The 25,459-nt window shown below is 45.2% G+C and overlaps 1 protein-coding gene across 7 annotated transcripts in view; it reads right to left on the bottom strand.

The window, feature by feature from the left end:
- Window positions 1–25,459, bottom strand: part of LOC135905851 (microtubule-associated serine/threonine-protein kinase 2-like) — a 92,256-nt gene that overhangs the window by 5,756 nt on the left and 61,041 nt on the right. For 5 of the 7 annotated variants that reach the window (XM_070541422.1, XM_070541426.1, XM_070541429.1 and 2 more), the window contains one exon: window positions 17,073–17,222. In XM_070541422.1, the coding sequence (XP_070397523.1) occupies window positions 17,073–17,222 (150 nt within the window). Of the gene's footprint in view, window positions 1–17,056; window positions 17,223–25,459 lie in introns of all 7 variants that reach the window. The other 2 variants (XM_070541436.1, XM_070541430.1) reach the window with 1 other exon arrangement.

The raw sequence follows: 25,459 nt of genomic DNA, 5'->3' as shown, positions 1-25,459 counted from the left end.
GGGAGATGTTAAGGTTGATGCATCTACAGTTATTCGATTTTCCTCAGGTTATAACATAAGACAGCGGCATGATCGAGCATTAACACCGTACCCAATACGTAATAATTGTTGTATATATTCATTTTCCCAAGAACGATCGGTGATGGTACATCACAAGTACATGGAGGACAATGGTCTGTATCCGGACACCATGATCGGTTTTCGACCAAAGTTATCGGCATGCGACGTGATGCTGCAGCTCAAAGACCAAATTATAGACAAGCAAACGCGAGACACGAAAGTGATCGTGGGGTTAGATGTGGCCAAGGCATTCGACAACGTGAGGCACGTGTCCATCTTGGAGAATTTGAACTCGCTCAATGTCGGGAAGAGAGTGTACGATTACATCAAGGACTTTCTTACCAACAGGAAAGCCACTCTCACGATAGGGGAAGAATCTATAAAGAGCATTGACCTGGGTAACGTGGGGACGCCGCAGGGCTCGGTCTTATCACCTACCCTCTTCAACATTGCCATGTTGAAACTCCCCGAACGGTTGGGGGAAATTGAGAATCTAAACTTTACCATATACGCGGATGACTTAACACTATGGATAAACAAGGGCAGTGATGGGCAAATTGAAAGCTCCCTGCAAAATGCAATTGACATTATCGAGGAGTACCTGAAACCCAAAGGGCTTAAATGTTCGGCCGAAAAGTCGGAAGTACTGTTCCTGATGCCCCCCGGAAAACAGCGGCTTCACCAAAGGCGCGAAGCGGGCATCCACCTGTACGTTAACGGCGCCGAGATCCCCGCGGTCGACAGTATCCGCGTCCTCGGGCTGAGGATTCAGGCAAACCGGAAAAATTATGAAACGCTTGCTAGGTTAGAAGCCAGTTCAAATCAAACGTGTCGTCTTATCAGGCGAATAGCGAACAGGCACGCTGGGATGAAGGAGGCGAATCTCCTGAGGCTAGCACAAGCCTTTGTAATCAGTAGGATAGTGTACGTGGCACCCTACCTCAAGCTCAGTTCTGTAGAACGGAACAAGCTCGAAATCATTATTAGGAAAAGTGTCAAGGTCGCGCTCGGACTCCCCCCGAACACGCCCACCGGCAAACTTATGCAGCTGGGTGTGTCGAACACTCTCGAGGAACTGAGGCTGCCGTTACCGCGCAGCACCAAAGGCTACTTGGATCTAAAACAGGTAGGAAAATTTTAGAGAAATTAGGCTACGAGCCAAAACATGAGCAAGTGCGCTCAGGCGACATACCCAGACAGATCAGGGACAAGATAAAAATACCTCCGCTACCCAGAAACATGAACCCTGCCTTTCACGACGGCAGACGTAAAGACAGGGCAGAGGCATTACAAGCTAGATACACTTGTCGACAGGACGTCCTATATACGGACGCTGCGGAATATGCAAGCAAAGCGGCACACGCGGCTGTGGCGGTTAGAGAAGATGGAACACCGGTGGCGTGCTGCACAGTCAGTGGCGTCGAGACGGTTGAAGCTGAGGAAGTAGCCATAGCCTTGGCCCTCAGCCAAAGGGGGGTAAATGTGGTCATCAGCGACTCCAAAGACGCTGTGAGAAATTACGAATCGGGGAGGGTGACGGAGACTGCCATCCGTATGTTAAACAGGGAAGGAGGACCCAGGCAGCTTGTTCTGCTCGTTTGGGCACCAGCTCACCAGGGACTTAGAGGGAACGAGGAGGCTCATTCGGTCGCCCGAGGTCTCACTTACCGGTCGACCCCCGGAAGCCCCCAAACCACCGAAACTATAATCAGAAGAGAGGATATGCGCGCATACCATGAAATCATAGCATACTACAGACTAAATCGCCAAATCTACCCGGGAGCGGACAGAACGCTCAGTAAGAAAGATGAGGTTATGTGGAGGAAATTGCAGACGGGGGTTTTTCCAAACCCCGTACTCTACAGCAAGTGGCATCCAGGAGTGTACAGGTCAAAGTGCAGGTTCTGTGATGAGGCAGCGAATCTGGTTCACATGGTGTGGACATGCCCGGCCAAACATGATAGCTCGCGAACTCTAGAATCCTGGGAGGCTTTGCTCCGCAGCCCAGACCCCAACGTCCAGCGGGACATCATCGGTCAAGCCCTTGCTGCTGCTGCGTCTCAAGGCATTCCGGCCGACGGCTAGGGGCGAAGGGGGAGAAGCATTTCTCTTCTGACGTTCATTGACTGGTGCTTTTAATAAAGTTCTTCCTCCTCCTCCTCCTGGCCGTTTAATACGCGTCGTGTGTGGCGCCCGTGCCTTGCTATTTTTTCTGCTGGAAGAGAGATAGTGATGTCAAGAAGGAAAGGAAGCTTGAGCGCAACGATGATGTGGCTCATGGTGCGAGAAACCCACCATTATCCCAGCTTTTGTTGATCGAAGCGCCTCGCATACCATGACCCACTTCTTATCACATCCCTTTATCCCCTTATCCAAACTGAAAAATGTCATCCAGTGTTGTGTCAGCTTCCGCACGCAACTCTTATTTCGAAACAGCCTAGGCGGCTTGCTTTGAAAAACCAATTTTTTCTTAGCGACAGCTGGGTGAGCAGATTGTGCGCCCAGGCATAACATCTCCCTAGTCCCACCAAGTACCTACAAGATTCTAGGGCGCTCGCTGTGGCGATTCGGTGAAAAAGTACCTAGAAACGTGGTACACACGAGTGGCGCATGGTGCCGCAGCGGTCGAGCATTGGGCTTGGGCGTAAATAGAAACACGCCGCCCTGCGAGCCGGTGGCATACTCCCGACAACCTGCCAATATGATTTGCGTGCGGCTACACCGGTAATGCCGCAGTTTTTTGTAATCGTGTGCAGCCGCCTGGATCCGCACCACCCGTGTCAAGCCAGTCCAACCGTCCATGTTAAGGCTATTTCACATGCTGCGACTGCAACGACGAAAATCGGTGCTGTCGCACGCGTGGCAATGCGATTTTTAGAGGGCTCATTTCCCATGATTGCGATTTCAACAATGCGGCTGGTGCGACGCCCAGGGTTGCTTACCGCCAGGTTTCGTGGCACACGCTGCATAATTCTTTTATTGTAGTCAATAAAACGTTTACACTGCAATATTATTGACTTCTCTTGATTAGAAGCAAATATTATGTACGTTTACTAATTTAAAAACGTTAGTTAGGATTAGTCTTGGGGTGCGCGACGGCGGTTTCTGTAGTTCAGTCCGACATCGCGCACGTAAACAGCTGTTCGCAGGTGGTTCAGCGGTTCTTTATTCTGTGGTTCAGCGCTGTGTGTTGTCTTATCTACCTTCTATGACCGTTTCGTTCTGCCTGTGCTACAACAATCTACAAGATGACCTATCGACAAGTTCATATAGCTACCCTCACCGCATATGCAGTATTCGGAATTCGGCTGCCACGAAGTTGTCGTGTCAGCCCAACAAGATCCTCGCGCTACCCGTGCTCGGCGTCAGCTTCTGGAGAAATGATGCGTGTATATTGCCCGTCATTGCATATGCGTCATTGCCCGCATATGTGGTGCTTGCTCCTAGCCATATTCTTACGCCAAACGCAACAAGAAGCACCAAGCCGAACGCCCGCGTGTGGCCCTGAACGAAGCCTCAAACGATCTGTGTTATTACGACGTGGAATGAAAATTGTGTTGTGAAATCACACCTTAGCGTTAGCCTGGTTCGTCCATCGCCGTGCTTGCGCTGCGAATATATATATGGGAGCCCTCTCTGAATATTTCTAAAGGCGCAAAAGCAGACGCATCAAATGTTTCGAGCAGTTACCGTCACTTTTGTAGAAACCTGTACGTTGTAACATAGCATTCTAAAAGACACGCTTCTCGTCCACTTTGTTGTCCCGTGTCTCGCGCTGGTAGCATACTCGGAACTTCTAACAAGAAGACCATATCAATACGCGCTATTCATAATGCAGGATCGTAGGCCCACGGCAGGCGCACTTGCCGTGGAATTTTTCAGCTTTCTGCTCAGCCTCGCACGCCTCTCACGGTTAGCCTGTTTTGTGGAAATAAATATTATTATTATATTATTAATGTTATTAGATATTATAGTTTCTTCACTGTAATTTATAGCAATCATACAGATTTCTTAAGCTGGTTATGCATTTAACCTGTATTAGACCAACATTGTTATGGCATGCTTATGGGAGTCATTTCAAACTAGATTGCTCAGCCAGAGAAAGTACAAATGCAAGTCTCAATGTTTATTCCAATTTGGTATTCCTGAACATAATATTGGCAGAATTTTATGCCTGCTTGCATTTCCTGCAATTCAATGTTCAGAGCTGGAAAAACTGATTCCTTTTCTTACTGTCGAATGGCTGCTTCAATGTCGATAGCAAGCTATAATTATTCATTTCGAAATTGTTAAGCAATGACTATATGTCTAAGCTTATCAATGCGTCTTTGTTCCACGAACACAATTAAGTTTTCTCTCTCCCTCTCATTGACAGCCATGTAATGAAACCGTTCACTTTCATAAGTATCAGGATGCAAACATTCTGGAGTTTGTCCTGAGCATTTGTCTGCATCCTATAGTGTGCATGTTTGTATCAAGTTCTCGTGTTACAATCGCAGTGGTCTACGCATATTGTTATATTGCAACAAACAAACTTATTTCACTTTGTTCTCAAATCTACAATGTGGCCATGCAGTAACGACTGCATTAATAAGCAAAAAAGAAAACTGCAGATTCAGTGTACGTGTTGGAATCTATGCGAAGTGAAGTTTTTGTCAAGTGGTCAAATAAATGCTGTTAAAGTAACTGCGATATATACAATTTGTCCTATTTTCAACAATCCAACATGTCATCTTTTGCAAGGTTTGCTTATGCACCGCATAGGTCACAACCTTAATCTCATATAATCTTTATGCATTACACTGTCCACAAACCATACCGAAATGCAAACGGCAGTTAATGTAGATGCACGCTGCGAGACATAACAAAGTGACATTTGTTGAGCAAGGAATGGTGCGAGGTGTATGCAGATGAATGAATGACGTGCTTATGTACTTATTTATTTATATACCTCGCAGGCTGCAATTAAGGTTGGAGTATTATGCAAGGGGGAATAAAAAAGTTGTTACAAAAGGAAGAAGGGCACAACATTAAGAAAAAAACAGCAAAAAAAGCAGTACCAATACATTGAACCAACTAGCCCAACGTGTTTTACTGCCACAACATTATACAACACTTAAGAAACAATAACAGATAAAGTTACTGCCCATGCACCCTGTACAGACGGTAAACCAGCGAAGCTGAAATGTGCAGCCCTGGTGTTTATCACTGGGTTAATTCCAATGGTTTATTCAAGTCTTTCTATATTATTGGTTATGTCTGTGTTTCTTAATGAGGTTATGCACATGTTTGGCTTGGGTTTATCACATTGTTTGTTTGGAATGCCACACAGTGCACTTTGCAAGATCACCATCATGGAATGTGCAATGAGTGGTTCATTGTGTTAATCCAGCGGGTCCATAAAAGTCTTTCAGGATTATGTTACGCACTTGTGTTTTGTAATGCGTTAATCATAATGTTTATGACTCAGTTATGCACTGTAGTTACGAAGTAACACACCAGGGCTGCACATTTCATTTAATTAAATACAGGGACACATTTTCGAACCTCTTGGGAAGTCGGAGAGAGACTGCTGCACGCGCACTCTGCTGCTAGAGAGAAACGACGTCACTATCGGTGTAGCCAATGGCCCATCACACCTTCGCTGCGAGATAATAATGACATCATGATCTTGTCTTAACCCCATCCCTCTCTGTGTCCCTTCCCTGCAATAATACGCAGATAAATGTATGTTTGAAATGCATAAGCATTTTTATGTCTACCCAACATGAAATGTCTCCGTCCATCATGCAAGACGAATGCAATGGCTCACACCCCCTTAAACAATGGCTCATACCCCTACACTAGGGTTTTTGGGATCGGACCATGAGTGTTTCGCCTAGGCATACACAGCTTCACTGTAAAAAGAATGAACACCTTTCTGCTAGAGACCAAGACAATCATTGGGTGTATTAACAAATGAAAGTTTATTGAACATGCCGAGTAAATGCTGTTCGACAACCAATAAATCAAATTTACACAAAAAGCAGAAGCAAGAGCTGATGTGTGTCCATACAGATCTCAACAGGAAACGCATCCATCTCTGAAAGTGTAACAGCGACCATGCTGACACAAGATTCTCCCAGTGTATTTGCATCTACAGCACCATAATTTCTCTAGGCAGCCGATCTCCACAGATTGCTAGCTTCTTCCTCTACAATGCACTCTCCACATCTGAGCGTGCATTGTAGAGGAAGAATCTAGCATTCTGTGCAGATCGGCTGCCTAGAGAAATTACAGAAGCTGTAGATCTAAAAATGCTGCGTTAATCTTGTCATCACGGCCTCCGTTAGAAATGGATGCATTTGCTGTCAGGAAACACACATGAATCTTTGCTTCTCCTTTTTGTGTATGTTCAGTCTATTGCTTGTCAGCGAGCATGAACTCGGTGTGTGCATTAAACTTTGGTTGTTAGATCATCTCGGTTTTCTTGTTTGTCCGATGTGTTCTCTGGTGCCATTTGAAGCCAGGCTATTCGTTTATTTTAGACTGCAACAAGTCACTTTAATGGCCCTCATGATACCTTATAAAATCTCTTATTTGGCCAATGTAGCAAGAACGTACAGTGTGAAGCATTAAGAACAGGTTATGCTGACTTCTAATTAAAGGTTTATAGTGAAAATGCAATGATCTATAAAGGTTACCACAAAGTAGTACAACAATAAAACCAGATAAAGACTAGTGCTTGATGAAACCAAACATAAAAGCAGGAAAGGGAGAAAATACATATAGATTTACAAGTCCAGGGAAAAAAACATTGTGATCACCAAGTGTGCATGTGGCTACCTTCCAGGAAACTCATTTTTTTCCCAATGGCATGGAACTAGAAGAATGTGCTTGCATAAGCAAGCTGTCAGACTATCTATTGGAATAACATCAGTTTTCTTGAAAGGTGCTGGCATGCAGGATTGGCAATTGTAATGAATTTTTCCTGCACTTGGAATTTTTCTCTATTTTCTTTCTGTAGCATTTTTATTTATGTTTGGCTGCATCAAGCACCCATTTTTATCTATCTTTCAAAGATGTCTTTCTTTTTCTGGGGAAAACTCGGGGAAGGCAGGAGATAGAAATTCAAGACGATGAGCAACATGAGAACAAGGTGAAAGTAGGAGCCAACGTTTCCAAACGTGGACCTTGAAGAAGACAAGTCCACTAGTCGAGATGTTGGCTCCTGCTTTCAGCTTGTTCTAGTTTTGCTCATCGTCCTTTTTTTTTCTGGTAATTTGTATAACTCGCCACATTTTTACAAATGAACCTCTGTTGAAAGTTAGTCCTCCTCCATATCTAGTGTCATCCTGTTGATACTGCTTCATGCTATGCACTCTTGCAACATTTGTGTGCGTGTGTGTGCACACGTGTGGATTTGGATGTGAGATCGGGCCCTTGGGCAGAGGTATCATTCTTCTCCTGTGCAGCCTTATGAATTCATTAACTATAGTGCAACAGAAATGTAATGGACAGGCACGAAGTGAACACACAGAGCGCTTCGTTCTTGTCTCTTGTCTATCTGTTGCACTTTAGTTAATAATGAATACACACAAACTCATCTAGTTTTCAGTTATTATGTCAGGCTTATAAGCCCGCTTGTGTCCTGAAATATTTGCATGGCTATGTATCCTGTAATTTAATTTCTGGCCATGTGCTTGCAAGTCACGTGTCAATCTTCTGATTTTCCTGTCAATCTTGTGTCATGTGCAGGCCCAGACAGTTTCTGGTGAATCCATGCAGGGTGTTGTGCAGGGTGTAATCTGCACTACAAGTGCTGCTTTGATTGCTTTCAGTTTAGCTTTTCTAGGTGTAGGATGACCTGGAATGGTACTCACTTATATGGGGTTTAGTTTTATGTAGTGCCACACTACTGTTACACTGCTATTGCCACATCAGTGTACTATGTCTGCCTTATGTTTGCTTGCATCTTCATGATTAGCAGCCTCCTCTGTGTGTTTGGCAGTTGCATATAGTCTCCTGGCCTAATTGTTTACCCCCATATTCCACGGTACGGGCCTGTTGTGTTTCAAGTTCAGGTACTCCCGAGGTTGTGTTTCTGAAGGGAGGGGTAGTCGTCTTTGCATCTCATATGCTAGCGGGCATACTATCTTAGTACGAGGTTCTGAGCTCTTGAGACAAAGAACTTGTGCTGCAGGCAGCAATTCCACTCTGTCTAGGGGCTTGTTCGTTAGCTCTTTCTCATAGAGATCTTCAAGCATGGTACAGTTGGAAAGACCTGTTATTACTACCCTATGCCTGTATTCGATGAGTTGTCTTTCTTGTGTGCTGCAGGTAATTCATACCGTACCATACCTTTGACAGAAGCAAAGCATCTGCGATTTTCTATAGTATCCACTCGTCCACCCCCATTATTTCGAGATTATTCTTTTCACCAGGTGTGGAAGTTGCGTCCAGGCATTGCATAATTGTTTCACCCACGTGCTGGCTCTGCCGTCATGGGTTTACACTTGCTGAGGATTTGTGGACGTTGACTTGCGGGCATATTTGTCCAGCTATGTGGATCACAATGTGCAATCTGGGGTAGTTCTTGATTCTAGTCTTTCTTTTTTTCCGACGTCGATATGAGCTGACTTATCAAAAAGCGAGAGGCCAGACTGGCCAAGAAAGTCTGCAGTGTTGTCCAGGGCTTGTTGCATCATCATTGATTTCTGTATAAGATAGCTTTCACATAGACTGTAATACGCCATAGGCTGTAGTGTTTCTTGTAGAATGCCCGTGTTGTTGGTGTGTGTGGGCCAAATGTACCTCCAACTCTGACCTGGAATTTTCTGTCTCGCAGAAAGTTACTGTTTAAGTGCTCTACCAGAAATGTTTTTGCTCATCGTTCCTCTTATTAGAGCAGCATAAGGTACTGCTGTTAAAAGCCTCTTCACTCTCTTCATTCTTTCATAAGCGGTATTACACAATGTCCTGCGATAAAGTTTCTGCTGCTTATGGCCCACTCATTACTGCCAGAAGGGACAACTCTTGAAAAAGGTTTTCTTTGTGCTATGTGTGCGACGTAGTATGAGCATTCATGCCTTGACATTCATACATCTGTAGAACCAGCTTCCTGACACAGTACTTGCTATACCTGATCATGCTTATTTGTGCAGTGCTGTTGAACAATACATATTGATGCAATCAATATTTACACACTCGAATTATCACGAAAGATGGTTGTTTTACAATTCTGCCCTTTGCTTTCTATTGGTGTTAAATTTTGCATAAGCATGCTCCCCTATGCAGTAGTATTTTGAAGTGTAAGGGTTCAATAAAAGGTGATGAACTAAATCGAAGTGTAAGAGCTTTTTTTCTCACCTACGACTCCCATCGAAATGCGACTTCCATGGCTGGCATATCAATCCCTTGCCTTGTGTTAGCAGCAGAATGCTATAGCCACAGTGGCAGGTGAACAAATTGAATAGTTCTGTCTATAATTTTTTTCCGTGCCTGTATGTAAGTAAAGTTTGGAATAAGTTTGTCATTGCAAAAAAGCCCAGTTTGTGGTCTTTTATTGAATAAACCACATATTGTGTATAGTTGAAATGCAGAAATTTGTTCTAAAATCCTCAGGTGATATATGTTCTTGCAAGTAGCATGGTATTTCATTACTTATAAAGATAGTAATCGCAGCGGATATCGTTATATGGTTTTACACACTAATATATCTGATCACAAACTTATTAGAAACTTACTAGAAACATGTAAGGCACGAATGTTTCTGCACACTTGATCAGCTGTGAACGTGCAAGAACTGCTTGTACTGGCTGACTTCACTGCACAGTTTTGATTTTCTTTTGCTCAGCGTGTCGTTTTATACTGTTTTATCCCCACAAGAACAGGCCGTTTGCCTGCTTTTCGCATTGTTGCACGAGTTCTACATAATTGTGCAGGAGGGTACGTTGTCACTGTGCCACTATAGCAAGCAATTTACTTAATATACTAGCTATACAGTTAATTACCTTGCAGAGCAAGTGTTCATACAGATGCAGTAAGGATACAAAGTCCGCAACATAGTCAATGTATATTGGTTTTTGTGCAAGAAAAAAAAATTCTCCAGAGAAGAGGTGCAACTTAACGTGCATGTAATATTTTATTCAAGCCACGGATTTAATGCTATCGTAGCGAATTCATTACGATAGCCTACACTTTTGCTCTGTCAAATTTAATAAGAGGCAAGATAAGCTTTCAAGATGCATAGGGAAATTCGTGCTTGAAAACCGACAAGAAAATGCAACTGAACGGTACCGCGTTCAGTGCAACGTTGAAACTTCGGGTACTTTGCTGTCTTGTCATTTGTCCTTGCCGAGGTAGAAATAATTCAAGCTGCTCCGTAAGCGCGATTTTTGCATGCTACTCAACAAAAGAAAATTGTGACAACCTCGTCGTCTGCTGGGGATCGAACACCTCCTAGCACTGACAACTCGCAAAGGCGTACGAAGCAAACGTGAAAATGCACTTCATTTGCTGTGTAGCGTGTCAACAAACGCATAGCAATCGGAGAATGCAATCTGCGGTACAAGTTTTTTATTCTCCCTTCGCGTCTCCGCGCATTGCACTTGTCGGGCGAGACGCCATTTTCCAAAAGAAACCGGCGAAATAGCTCCGTTGACAGCTCTCCGCGCAATTTCGACGGAAAATCGCAGCGATCGGTGCGACGGTGCGACAGCGCGACCAACCGGTTGGTCGCAGCCGAAAATCGGGGGGTCGGCACTGCGACTGCGATTTTCATCGCAAACGACGTAAATCGTACTTCCGGTGCGACGAAAATCGCATCATGTGAAACAGGCTTTACGGCCCCCCATCGGCTATGTCGCCGACATTGAGCCCGACAACTACCCGCCGTTCACCTTTTCCCCGTCGTCGCTCACTTTCGCTGATTTGTGTGGACTACCGCTGCCCCAACAAGATCACTCGCAAGGACGCCTACCCTCTCCCGCGCATAAACGACGCGATTGACAGTCTACAAGGCACAGAATTATTTCCATCTCTAGATTTGTGCTCAGGGTATTGGCAAATACCCATGGCGGACGCCGATTGGCCGAAGACAGCTTTTATCACAGCCGACGGCTTATACAAATTTAACGTAATGCCTTTTGGACATTGTAATGCGCCCGAAACAGTTGAGCGCTTTATGGACACAGTTCTGCGCGGCTTGAAGTGGCACACCTGCTTGTGTTATCTTGACGACGTTGTTTTTGCTCCTGACTTCACCGCGCACCTTCAACGGCTCCGGTCTGTTTTAACGTATTTAACAAACGCAGTGCTACAAATAAACCTCAAGACGTGCCGATTTGCTGCTCGGCAGCTGACAATTCTAGGTTACATCGTATCCAAGGATGGAATTCTCCCCGATCCAGCCAAACTTCGGGCCGTCGCCGAATTCCCTAAGCCAACGCCCGTGAAAGAATTTCGCAATTTCACCTGTCTGTGTTCCTTCACTCTAAGAAAAAGAGGAGTGACCCTTGCTCCATTAAGGGAGGAACGGCGATGTCCCCTATGTTTGTCTTTAAATGGAGCAAATTTCCTCACTCATGCATGGGAGCAACGGTTCCTCCCTCTCCAAAACCAACATGGCCGATTCCAGGCAAGCGAAGCGATGGATGCAGCTAGGCCTACGAAATGTGCTGGTTCGCAGCTGAAAAACAACGAGCGCGTCATAAGCATAGTGTATGTTACTGATACTTGCAAACCAGAAAAAAAAGAACAATCTCGCTAAGCTTTACTTTGGCCCTTACAAGGAACCAGGTGCAAGTACGACACGATTTTGTAGCGATGCCTTCCGCTCGACTGCCACGTTTATCACCCACCATTGACGGCCAGCAGATCATGTTCATAACGCGGGCGGAGCGTCGCTCTAACCACTGTCGAAGCGCGCGAAGGAATAGCATCGCTAGAACATCGCGGCGCTGAACTTACGTAGACATAGGGATATCCACACATCAATCCGTCACACACACACCCACATACGCTTATGTAAACTATGCACGTAGCGCTAGCTGGAGAGGCTTCAAATTACTGAACCGTATAGTTACTGCGCGGCCCGATAGATGGTGCCAAAAGCTGACAAAAAAATGCCCGCATTTTATTTTGCATTTTCCGTTCGGCAAGGTCCCGCCAGAGGAACAAACAACACTTTCACAGTCATACTATGCACAACAGAGCAACACGGAGCACTATCACACAGACTGCGCAGAACAGAGCACCCACGACACACAACACATACACAACACTGCTCGAGCTATCTACATCCATATGCCTTGGAACCTATATAGCCATAATGTTTCAACCTGCATAGTAGTGCCAGTGAGTGACTCTGTATATGTACTTCAGCAAGAAATTTAGATATAATACTTGTTTGGGCATAGTCAACAGATAGGCACGGCAAATTCAGAAAGAGCTGTTAATATAAAACCGCAGTATAATGAATGCTTTTGACAAGCGACTTTCAATAATCAGCACGGTGGCGACGGCAATCTAAGCCTTTCATTTGGAAGCCGTAGCGGATGGCGCTTCATGTACCGCTGACGTTTACAAAATACATTCTGTTGAGATCGCTTCAACGTCTTCTCAGCTAATTTCATACAGAAATGGCAAACAATCTGCTATCCGCCGCGTCCGTACGCCGCTGCAAAACGGGCACGTGCGAGCCGGCGCGCGCTGTGGCGGCGAATCCCGCGGCACATATCTGAGGCCGGGCGTATAGTGTAGGGATGAATCTGACCGGGACGCTGAAGCCACCGCTTTCGAGCAAGCCTTCGAAATCATGTTTTGCCTTCCTGTCCACAGGCTAAAAGTATTCTGTAACGTCGAGGACGTGATTCGCTGCTACACGCTGAGCAGTTGCGTGCGATTTGTAAGGACATTGGAGGAGAGCGGTCGTAAATACTAGCACTGCATCAAAGGAGGCTATGATACAAGTTACTCGCCGTGATGTTAGGATACTACTACATACGAGAACCAAAGATTACTCACCGCGGTTGGCGTGACTGGCCCCGCTCACCATTGACGACATCAGAAGGCTAACTGCTGGTGTCTGTTGTGTTATATCCATTTCTAGGAGAGTCTTGATAACGAAGATTGTTGCGATACAGTCTACTAGGCTACAACTACTATAACCGTAGCGTAAATACAGTGGCTGGAGCGTAACCCTCGCGAAAAGTGACCGGGAAGGATAGCTTTGACTTTGGTGCATGCCGTCTCTCTCCGAGCACTTCTACTGCAAAGCTGTGTCTGCCGCGCCGTGGTAGTCGTGCTTTCTTCTAGAGCGAGGGTGGTTTCACTTCGTACCGATGTTCGAGTTCGACACTGCCCTGCAGCTTTCTAGAATCCCTACACTCGACACAGTGCACAACGCTGCCGTGCCCATGTGTGTCCTTAGCTTGGTCTCCCGTTCAAGTCTGGTCATGCATATCCGTTTGTCCCGTACCCTTGTGCCTTTCATTACGGTTTTCGTACTTTGTAGTTTCAATTATCTCTCTACACGTTATCTTCGAGAGCGTCTCCTTTTCTTCACAGACCCCGACAGCCGTATGTGCGAAACTGCAACGCGGAAGTCAGAAATTTGTAAAAGCATTTTTCAAATTTATTTTCTGGATACTTTCTGTTTGAACGTTTGCTTGTACCCCACCTTTTAGGAAATACATCTTCTATTGTTCGTCGGTGCTTCCTGTCTCTGTATTGTCGTGCGCGCTGCACGATGTATCACGGAGAAGCCACCGCTGGCGGGTGGAGATCGACGCAGACGAACCGGCACGCAAGTGACGCTGGATATACAGCTGTATATCTGGTTGCATGTTGCGCTCGAGCGCCTCCTCGCTCTGGCGGCAGGTTGCTCTGGCGGCGGTTTGTGTGCGAGCTGTGGATTTGACGGCGTCGCTTGCGGCGGTGAAGCACACACACCGCCCAGCTACGTTCCGACGGCGTAAGCAAACGCATTTTGCTTTCGCTTCGAAGCCGTCGCGGATGGTGCTTCAATGAGGCCACAAATGCATACATTTAATAATAATACTTGGGGTTATACGTGCCAAAACCACTTTCTGATTATGAGGCACGCCGTAGTTGAGGACTCCGGAAATTTTGACCACCTGGGGTTCTTTAACGTGCACCTAAATCTAAGTACACGGGTGTTTTCGCATTTCGCCCCCATCGAAATGTGGCCGCCGTGGCCGGGATTCGATCCCGCGACCTCGTGCTCAGCAGCCCAACACCATAGCCACTGAGCAGCCACGGCGGGTAAATGCATACATTTGAGAATGCTTATCTTTCTGTTAATCCTAATTTCACGCGCCAAAAGAGACAGGTTGGCTGATATCTGCGGTGTCTAGGCCGAGATGGCTGAATACGGGCTTGTCTCGCTGTGCATCAGCAGCCAGGCGTTCCTTTGAGTTGAACTATTCTCGTATCGCAGCTCCCGTTCGAGCTAGAGGTTTGACACTGCGGTGGTAGCTTCTCATGAAAGGTTTAGGCCTCCGATTATGCTACTGAACATACTTTCCGTCGAAAAGAAGTTATTGCAGCCGATGTTCGGGTCACCGGCGGCGGCGACGCAAGATACGCACCCAAGGGAGAAACGCCCCTCCCCTTTTGCTTGCCACAAGAGGGCGCGACATGTGAAGTGCGTGGGAAGGAGGAACTCGCCGGCCTGAAAGAGGAAAACGGCTAGTTGCTGCGTTTTCGCTCTCTTTTTTTAAGAGTGTACTTCAGGCGCTTCATTCGCAATTTCGCTGTCATCATATCACTCCTGACGAACCTGCTTAGAAGCAACGGGCCCCTCACTTCGTGGTCATCCGAGTGCGACGAAGCCTTCACAAAGCTCCGTCGTTTGCTTACATCCCCGCCAATTTTGCGCCATTACGACCCGACAGCCGCTACCCAGGTGCACACAGATGCCAGCGGTGTTGGCCTCGGCGCTGTTCTTGCCCAGCATAGACAGTGGTTTCCTGAATATGTCATGGCTTATGCAGGTATTATACTTACGAAAGCTGAGACCAATTACACTGTAACAGACTAAGAATGCCTGGCCATTATCTGTGCTCTCACCAAGTTCAAGCCTTATTTGTAAGGCCGTCCATTTGATGTAATCACGGATAACCATGCCCTGTGTTGGCCGTCGTTCTTGAAAGCTCCCCCAAGCCGTTTTGCCCGATGGGCACTTCGCCATCACTACCCTACTTTACCGTTCCTTCGCTGGACCTTACCACCATCGCGTCTGAGCAGCGCAAGGACCATTGGATTACCTCTCTTTAGACTTACTTTCTGGCTCATCAGCACCACCAAACACTTGCACGCTGCGTCGTCAAGCTCACCATTTTGCCATTCGCGACAACCTGCTCCACCGACGCAATTATAACCCCGACGGGCGCCAGTGGTTGTTAGTAGTACCTCGCAGTCTCCGTTCCGACATATGCGCGGCTTTCCACGCCGATCTACAGTGTGCACAGTCGGGAGTTTTCAAAGCTTATTAGCGCCTTCGACAGCGGTACTACTGGCGAGGGATGTACAGCGACGTTCAGAAGTATGTTCGTTCTTGCCCCGATTGTCAACGCCGGAAATCTCCACCCATCCTCTCTCCAGCCGGTCTGCAACCTTTACCTTGCCCTACCTGGCCGTTTGGGCGCGTCAGCATCTATCTATATGGGCTCCTTCCCCAGACATCGGCTGAAAACTGCTAGGTCATTGTGGCGGTTGACTACCTCATGCTGTACGCCGAAACTGCCACCCTCCCGGTAGCTACAGCGCGCGATGTTGCCTACTTCCTGCTTCATCGATTCATCTTGCGTCTTGGACCACCTGAGGAACTGCTCAGTGATCGCAGACGTGTCTTCCTATCCGAAGTATTGAAGCCATTCTTAAAGAGAGTCACGTTGTTCATCGCACTACTGCGAACCACCTCAAACGAATGGCCTTACGCTTCGACGACACGCTCGGCAACGTGCTTGCAATGTACGTCACCCCCGACCACACAAATTGGGACGTCATTCTGCCCTTCGTGACCTATGCGTACAACACCGCTACTCAGAGCACCACCGGCTTTACGCCCTTTTTCTTACTGTGCGGTAGGCACCCTGCGCACACCATCGACACAATTCTACTATACCGGCCGGATGCATCTGAATTTGCTCGCAATTTGCGTCAGCATGTCCTGCCACAGCAGGACATGCTGAAGAGTGCCACGATCTGGCACGTGCCTTTACCTCCAGTGACTAGGAGCGCCAGAAGAGCACTCGCGGAGACACCATCTCTACACCCACCTTCCTTCCTGGAGCGCTAGTGTGGCTTTCCGTTCCTTCCGCTGCAACTGGGCTCTCTTCAAAACTAATGCCCAAGTATGAAGGGCCATATGCCGTATCGTCGAGCGCGCATCCCCCGTTAACTACGTGATCAAACCCATTGAACCATGTTCGGACTTGCGCAGTCGTGGACGAGACATTGTCAACGTCGAACGCCTCAAGCCGTACAGTCATATTGAGCAGCTGTTAGGTAGCCGGACGGCTCCCTTTTCCTTTCCGGGGGTAATTGTAGCGAAGAAGAGAAACACTATAGTGGGCCAGCCTCTCATTCAGCACTCTCCGGGTCAAGCTCTCCAGCACTGTTCTCGGGGAACGCCGCTCGTGCCGAGTTCGTGCACTGCGCTGACGGTCGGCCCAACCGCTGGTGGCCAATAAACACCTTTACAATCTTGATATCACGGCTCTATTTATGACCACACTATGATCAGGAGACTATTACAGCCGTTCACCTAACCTGTTAATAATACATTTATTCAGGTCAACGGGGGTGCTCTTTCGATGAAGCGCCCCGTGTTCTTTACCACAAGTACCCATGACAGATCTCTATGGCCTTTCGTCAGCCTTTGGCCCTACTCGCATACCAAGAGGCAGTACTTCCGCGTGCTTTTACAAAATCCCGGACGTATCCCCTTTCCGTATGCTCCACGACGACGTGGCGAGACGCGCGTGATTACCTGCACAATGTGGTACCTGGTGTGACTCTTCTGCTGCTCGTTGTACGTCTTCACTTCCATCGTCTTGAAGCCGTAACCGTTGCCGCTCCCCGTGCATCCTCCACGCACCGCTCGAAGCGCGATGGTTTCTCGACGACACGAGCTGAGGATGGCCTGTATGTCTCTCCTGCGGGGCACACGAATGGCGGAAAAGCGAACGATCAATTCAAATGCGTTCATTTCACATTCCTTTGTCGTTGTGCAGTGTGCCATACTACTGTAGGAGAGGATCCGCCACGTTACTGGTAATTGTCCCTCGCACACATCTGCCAACCTTAGCATATATATATATATATATATATATATATATATATATATATATATATATATATATATATATACTGCAGTAGAAGACAATAAATACTACAATTTGATTAAATATATCAAAAATTGTTTGATTACTCAAACGGTGTTGGTAATTAAGGATTCTCCGATTTTTGTCTGGACGCTCTGCACTGACACTGTGCTCTGTTGTCGCAGCAGTGCTCCCAAACGTTGCGCATACAAACGAACATAGCATGTAGCAGTGTGCGCTGCCGCTTAAAAGGCAACAGGGCAACCGTTATAGCAGCCCAGTTGCACTGCTATAACGGAACGTTTGGGAGCGCTGCAATCATGGCGCGCAAGCAGGTATGCCACGTGGTGTCTTTTTTATTGTTATTTCGCGGGCAGCAAGAGTAAGCGGAAAAACACTAACAGTTAATCGATAGAAAGTTATAAACAGTTTAATCGGACGTTTAGCCAACCGCTCTACAACTTTTTAACTGGATTTTTACAACTGGAAATTAAGCCGTCTAACTGGGATTCAGAATTTGGTTCATTAAGGTTGACTAACTATGCAAGTAAGCAGGATACAAAAAACAGTGTGATTTACTACATGCAATAAAGCAACGTGCATTTGGTGGCGTCGTCTTAGAGTGCATCAGCATATTTTAAACCCTGGCGAAAGTTACGTTGGACACCTTGTCTACACGCCCGAAATTACAATTGGCGTGCACAGCGTCAGCAAGACAGAGGGTTGGACAAGGCAGTGTCATCCTCCTAAAGTCTGAATGCTCAGTCTCCACTGCTTCTTTCTCAGCGCCCGCATCTTCCAGAACGCGTGTCCCACCCGTAACTTTTTTCTTGACGCTGGCTCATGACAGCTAGTGGTAATATAAGATTATAAATGTGGCCGTCTAAGCTTATAAATATACTTGTGGAAAAGTAGTTGTTCATTTAAGCATATTCCGAGATATTTTGTGTGCATTACTCTTTCAAGCGGCGAATGATCAAATAACAAGCTACCTGTATATATATATATGTGCGACGCGATAAATGTGACGTATACTGCCAGTAGGGCATTACTCTCGCATTTACCGCTAAGTCGCCACTGACATTTTTTTTTTTTGCATTCTATGTACTTTTCTTTCCATGATCTCCCTACTTATGTTTACCCTTTCAACAGTGACAGCCTAACTGTTTAATTGTGGGTACATTGAATAACTATCGCGAGCATGCGCCCGCCACCTACTGCAGCGATTTAAGCATACATGACGCTATGCGTACAACCTCACAAGTATAGTGTACTCTTTGCCGCACATAGCGCAGAGGCTCTAAACTCGGACATTCTCGGCGTGACGCGCTCCCATTATCTCCATCGTGACCTTCAAGAACCTGCCAAGCCAGTGCTGCTTCTGGAATTGGTTCATAGATGGCGGGCCCCTTCCACGCTGTCATAGGAGACTTCATAATCGCGCCTACGAGCATGGGGGCGTATGAAGGCTTCTTAACGAAGTCACCGGTGTACAGTTGCACACATTGATACAAAGGAATCCGACGCAAAAAAAAAAAATATTGCAGTACAGAAAAATTCTGACAATTATTGGGGGCGAGGAGTTACGGAGTCGGCATATGTCGGACGCGCCTCCCTTGCGTAGCATGAGGGATCACGCGGCGCGCTACTCACAATTTCGGCTTACGGCTCTGAATAAAAACACCACGCGGAAGCCCTCTTGGACATTTCTGTAAGTAGTCTCAAAACGAGGGAAGTTTTTGACTGTCGATATAATAATCTTGGGCCAACTGAAAGCACAGAATGATTTACAGACGCTATGTCTTTACCGAATACGTACAGTGAACGGCATCGCGCGCGGTCGCCGCGATGGAGTCCCCCAAACCGGCTTCTTGCGTGAAAGGCAGACAAATGCTGCCAGCAAGCTATGTGAAATATGCTCCTATTGTGGGCTCTCTGCATAACTAAATGGAATATAACAGAATGAGGCCTCAATTCAGCGATCGCACGGTTTGCGGTGACCGACTATGCGCCTGCATTCATGTACGCGCACAATGCTTCCCTTTCACGGCGAGAGCGTTTTAGCATCGTGCCCTGAGCTTTAGGCCGCCGCATATGAGCATTTGACAGCACACAAGCAATCAGCGCTGCGTGGAAACTATCAGAGTTGTTCAAAATTAATTTCGTTACAACTATAGGAGTTCGACACCGACCAGGGCGACTTGGGATATCCCTTCACAACGATTGAATCTTCAGTTTTTCTAAGGTCTTGGACGTTTAAATACCATTATTTCTCATGTTGCCTCGCACTGTATGTTTATCGGTCTTCTCAGCGAGCAGTTACACGCTGCTCCGTTTATTTAATCCAGTACATTTCATTGTTTGGTGCTAAACAAGCGTGAGCACATGTCATGCCCCTTTTTGTGTGTTTTTATGGTTCCCTTTCCTTTACTGTGAACTTTCCAGTATCCAGCATCAACAAGCTAATAGGCATAAACTTCATGACATTAGCCCGGCAGCGCACGCGCTTTCTGCAACTCACCGAACAACGCAGCTTCGACGCCGTATTAGAAATCTTCCTCGCGTTTGTGCTTGCTGCACACTCGAGTTGTAGCGGATGACTGCCTGCCGGTTCTAAGTTTCGCAAGCCAAGCTTCACACAGCTTCTTCTCCTGCGGCTACGTGTGAATAAGGCTGACACTGGGCTCCGTTGCGTACGTCCGGCACTGCTGCACCGAACAGTAGCCTACCATGATGCACGCCTTTAAAGGTTGCCATTGCCTATTCTAGTGCTTTCAAATGTTATCAAACAGACACCCAAGGCGGGAGAGCCTTACCACTTAATCAGAACGGCAACGCAGGTGGGGCTTTAAACTTTCGTTTTCAGCTCGCTTCAGCGCTTCCGAAGCAGCCGACGCGACCGCTGTGTCCACGTGATCCCTCATGGCACGTCACGCCGGTGCGGTGGTGCCAGCTTTTCCATTGGTGGAGCTCGCCCCAGTAGCCCATCATTGTTTTATGGGGGTTCACGATAGAACCATTTCTGCTCAGCCATATCTATAGATAATCATAAATGGCTGCCTGTTCATTCCAGTGACCTAGTCAGGTGGTGTGTTAAATAATTAGAAAATTTGGTTAACAGCTCATTCACAACATTAATGGCCCGGCTTTGGTGTTGTACTGCAGCAACATGACGCAGATTATATTCCTGGCAGCGACGGTGGCATTTCCGCGCACATATCCAGTTCGTGGATCATGACAGATCCACGAAACGTAGCACTGGCGGTGACTTAACTGTGACGCACTCATCCGAAACACGTCGGCCACTGATGGCAGGTATTTTGTGAAAGCGCACTCTCATCCGAGGACGTAGAAGTTATCGCAGGGATTCCAACCTTCGTGATACTATACGAATAAGCGTCACTCAGTAGCACGGCGGAAAACTACGACGGGTACCCAAAGACAATCGGCTTGTCTCCGAATGATATATATATATATATATATATATATATATATATATATATATATATATATATATATATATATATCTGTGTGTGTGTACGTGCGTGTGTGCGTGTGTGTGTGTGTGTGTGTGTGTGTGTGAAATAGACCGAAGTTTCCTTCAAAGTACTCTCCAACGGAGTCAACACACTTGTTCAACCTTCTTTCCCACTCTTCGGAGCAACTCTGGAGCTTCTCCTATTAAGTGGCCCCCTGTGAAGTAGTCTTCAACTCGTGCAAACTAGTAAATCTCCTTCTTTTATTTCAATTTCTTCTAAGGGAACTCTGTCCAATAAGAACGGTGCATGGAGAACGCTAGCCTATTGCAGAGAGGCTAAATATCACGTCAGAGCAAAGGCAGTGAAGTGAAGTTTATTCTTCTTTTCAAGGAAAAGAGGGGACCGGGACAACAGGCAGCAAGGCCTGACGAGGCCCCGATACCCATACAATTGGCAGCAACAATGTAAAAGCAAAAAAAAAATGTACATAGAAGGCGCGACAACTATGTCAAAACAACGCTACAATGCGCACAGTGAAACTTAATTCGGGAAAAATACAAACATGTGCAAGGTAATATGCAAGCACTCAAAGTTATACACGTACAAATACAATGCGTACATGACTGGTGAATTAAGACATGAAAACATGCAACTGCAGCACTTGTCTGCAACAAAAATAGAGAGAAACATATGTATAAACAAACGGTAGATACATTTTTTTTACATTTGAATTTCGCCTTCAATCAAACGTCGTTTCATATTTTTCTTGAACACATTTTTAGATAAAAAGAAATCATCTCTAAAGGGAAATTTGTTGAGGGCGTTGGCTACTTGAAAATTTATCTTTTGTTTACAATAATTCGTGCGCGTTCGCGGTATATGTAGTTTTACCTCACGAAGGTTGTAATTTATGATACTGTTAGCAATAAAGTACAAACTGTTTCTATGAATGTATTGCAACAGCCGTAGATAATACACTTGTTCAGCTTGTAGTATGCTATGTTCAACAAACAAGGATTTTGTACGTAATTACAGTGGTGCGCCGCAATAGCCATCAATAGCACGCAATGCTCTTTTTTGTAGCAGTAGTAGTTTATGGTAATTTGAAGACGTACTCGTACCCCATACAAGATTACAATATGACAGTTTTGAGAAAAACAGTGGGTTATACATGTACACCTTTAACCAAAAAGGCAAAAGTTTAGATATCCTAAAGAGCAGACCAACAATTTTGCTTAGTTCAGAAGCAAGTTTTGAGATATGAACAGACCAAGAGAAATTTTCATTAAACCACCCGCCGAGGAGTTTTTGAGAAGAAACCTGACTTATTTGTGTATTATCATAATAAATCTGTATAGAATAACGTTCCATGGTGTTGATCGGCTTGAAAAGAATATATTTTGTTTTATTTATATTTAAACTAAGTTTATTTACGTGTACCCAATCACTTCAGTAAATAAGCGTTAACCATACTTTGGAGGGCGGGTAATGAGCGGGAGCAAGAGAAAAGATTTGTGTCGTCAGCGTACATTACCAGATCTGGAGAATTATATATATCGGCTAGGTAATTGATGTATGTAATGAATAATAAAGGCCCTAGTATTGATCCCTGCGGGACACCATGCATTATTGTCTGTGTATCGGAGGAGATGTTATTTGTTCGTACGTATTGCGACCTGTTACTCAGGTAACTTTTCAACAGGTTCAACGCAATACCGCGAACCCCGTAGTCGCAAAGCTTCTTAAGGAGAGTATCATGATGTACGCAATCAAAGGCCTTGCGAAAATCTAAAAATAGACCGAGCGTATATTTTTTTTTACATTCAATTTTATCTATTGCTTTGTCTTTAACAACTAACAGCGCTTGTTCCGTGGACCTATATTTTATAATCCCATACTGTGAATCAGCAATGACATTGTATTTATGGAGAAAATTGGCTACCCTTGAATTAATAACGCTTTGAAAAATTTTTGGTAGAACAGGTAGTACAGAAATAGGTCGGTAATTAGACAGTTTATTTATGTCACCATTTTTATATATTGGAACCACTCGGGCCAATTTTAATTTGTCAGGAAAAACACCTGTTGACAACATAAGGTTTATAATGTATGACAAGACGTCGCATATAACGGTGCATACATACTTCAGGGGAATTACTTTATATCGTCATATCCAGCGGATGCATCATTCTTTAAAGAAAATATTAATGTAGCTACTTCTTGAGGAGTTGTTGGTGCGAGTGCTATAGAATTCAGTAGAGTGGTGAGGCCCATAAAACTATCAACCGGAGTATGCCTAAAAAGATTTGGTGAACCAACATTAATGAAGTAGTCATTCAGGGCGTTTGATAGCTCACGGCCAGTTAATCAACCATTAGCTGTAATTATTTCACTACGTTGTGTGCATTTTGTTTTATTCTTCAAGTTGTTAACCTCTTGCCAAACTTTACGACTATCATTTTGTATACGAGAAAAATGGCTTATGCAATAATTAGATTTCGCATATTTAAGTCTTTGTTAAGTTCATTTCTAAATTGTGGAAATTGAGAAAGCAGAGCTAGATCTCCGCAATGGAGAAACTCATCATAGATATTATTTTTGTTTCTTATCTTTGAGTAAAGTGATTTGTTCATCCAAGGCTTCTTAAACTTCTTAACATTAATTTTTCTCTCTATTTGTGAGAAAGCTGCGTTATATTGGGTTAAGAAAATATCAATAAACTCAGAATATGCTGTATTAACTTCAGATATCTCGTATATAGATTCCCAGTTAGTACCTTCGATTAGTTTACAAAACTCGTTGAGAGCAAAATCATTAATATCTCTGGTCATATGCGTAACCGCATTTGTTACACGATTTAATCTGAGAGGTATAAAACAAAATATGGGCAAATGGTCACTAATATCCAAAGATAATAGACCAGATTCAGTGTGTGGAGGCTGAACATTTGAGATACAGATATCTAATAAAGTAGCCGTGTTGCAAGATATTCTAGTAGGCAAAGTGATATAGTTTATATAGTTTACACATGCGTAAGAAGCAATGAGGCTCTGCAATGAGAATCATCTGATAATAGGTCAATGTTTAAATCACCCATTAAAATGAAAGGTAGTTTAGTAGAGTCGAGAAAAGTGAAAACGCTTTCTGAGAACTCAAAAAAGTTTGATATGTTACCCTGAGTGGGTCTATACAAGCAACAACGATAATATTCTGTAACGATATAGCTAAGCACTCAACGTTGGGATTTGTGACTGTAACATCGCTAACCACAGAGTGCGAATGACATCTTTTTAACATATACAGCAAGGCCACCACCTCTTCCATGGGGCCTTGATAAACCATTGTAATTATAGTCATGGAAACAACACTCGTCACCATCAGTAACGAACCATGATTCAGAAAAAAGCATAACATCAAACTTCACTGACAGCGACCCTAGAAATAAATCAAGATCATCGCGCTTGTTTTTCATGCTACGAATATTTAAATGAAAAGCGAAAAATATATTTAGCTGGTACTTTTAAAGCTAGAATTAAAATGATCAGTATTGTATGTAGTGCAGGTAGGTGGAAAAAGCATCGTGATAAGTCAGGAATGATGAGCATGTTGCAAAAGCAATGTTATTATCTAGTCATCTTCGCCAGATCAGCCAGACCCTGAATCCTAACAGCGTCCATGTGCTCATCCTTCCGCGCGAAAACCTTGCCGCCGCTCGTCCAGACAGACTTCCATGCCACTTTCTTGCGGGCAATAGCAGCACAAAGCAGCTGTTTGTTAGACTGCGTAAGATGCTCGTTCACATAAACGCTGTCGGTCCCAGATAAGCCGAGCTGGTCATTTGTAACATTTTGCTTCCTGGCCTTAGCAGGAAACGCTTGACGCTTATCTCTCCGAACAAAGCGAACCAAGATATTGGTCTCGCCTGGCTTGCGCGTTGGGATCCGGTGACACGTGTCATGGCTAGCAACTGGTTCTTTTAGATCGTCGCCGATTTTCTTGACTATGTCAACAGGGTTCCCGTTTGACTTGATGCCTTTTATTTCCAAGTTATTTAACCTGGGATACTGCTCCAGCTCTTCAACTCTCCACGTTAAGCGCTTGTTTTCATTTTGCAGGGTTTCATTGAACTTAATCAGCTCACCAATTTCCTGTCGAAGTGCCTTCAAGTCAGCGCCGATTGCCTTTGTTTCGTCACACGTGTCACTACAAAATTTAACACTGTCCTTCACACTACGCAACTCTAATTTCATTTCCCTTTTGAAGTCTTCAAGAGCCTTCGTAATTTCCTTAGCATTGTCAGCCATTCTTAGCGATTACATGCAAACATACAGTCAAAGTTTGGCAGCAGTGCGCAGCAATAGAACAACTATTACTTCAACAACGCCCAAGTCTCACCTGCTGCAGTATTAGCTGCAGTGTTGTCATGATGGAGAAACCAGACACCCGCATTTCACAATTTTTGCGCTTTTCCCTCCCACATCCTTTCTCAGTTGCCTTAACATCTTCAAGTAAAATTGGTTAGTGTCAACTGTCCAGGAGAAGTAAATTCACGCTGCATAATTCCACAGACGTAATTGAAGAAAAACAAGA

Source organism: Dermacentor albipictus, chromosome 1 (genome assembly GCF_038994185.2).
Source record: "Dermacentor albipictus isolate Rhodes 1998 colony chromosome 1, USDA_Dalb.pri_finalv2, whole genome shotgun sequence".
Taxonomy (NCBI): Eukaryota; Metazoa; Arthropoda; class Arachnida; order Ixodida; family Ixodidae; genus Dermacentor; species Dermacentor albipictus.
Note: the sequence above shows the minus strand (reverse complement) of the source record. Positions and strands in the feature narration are given on the sequence as shown.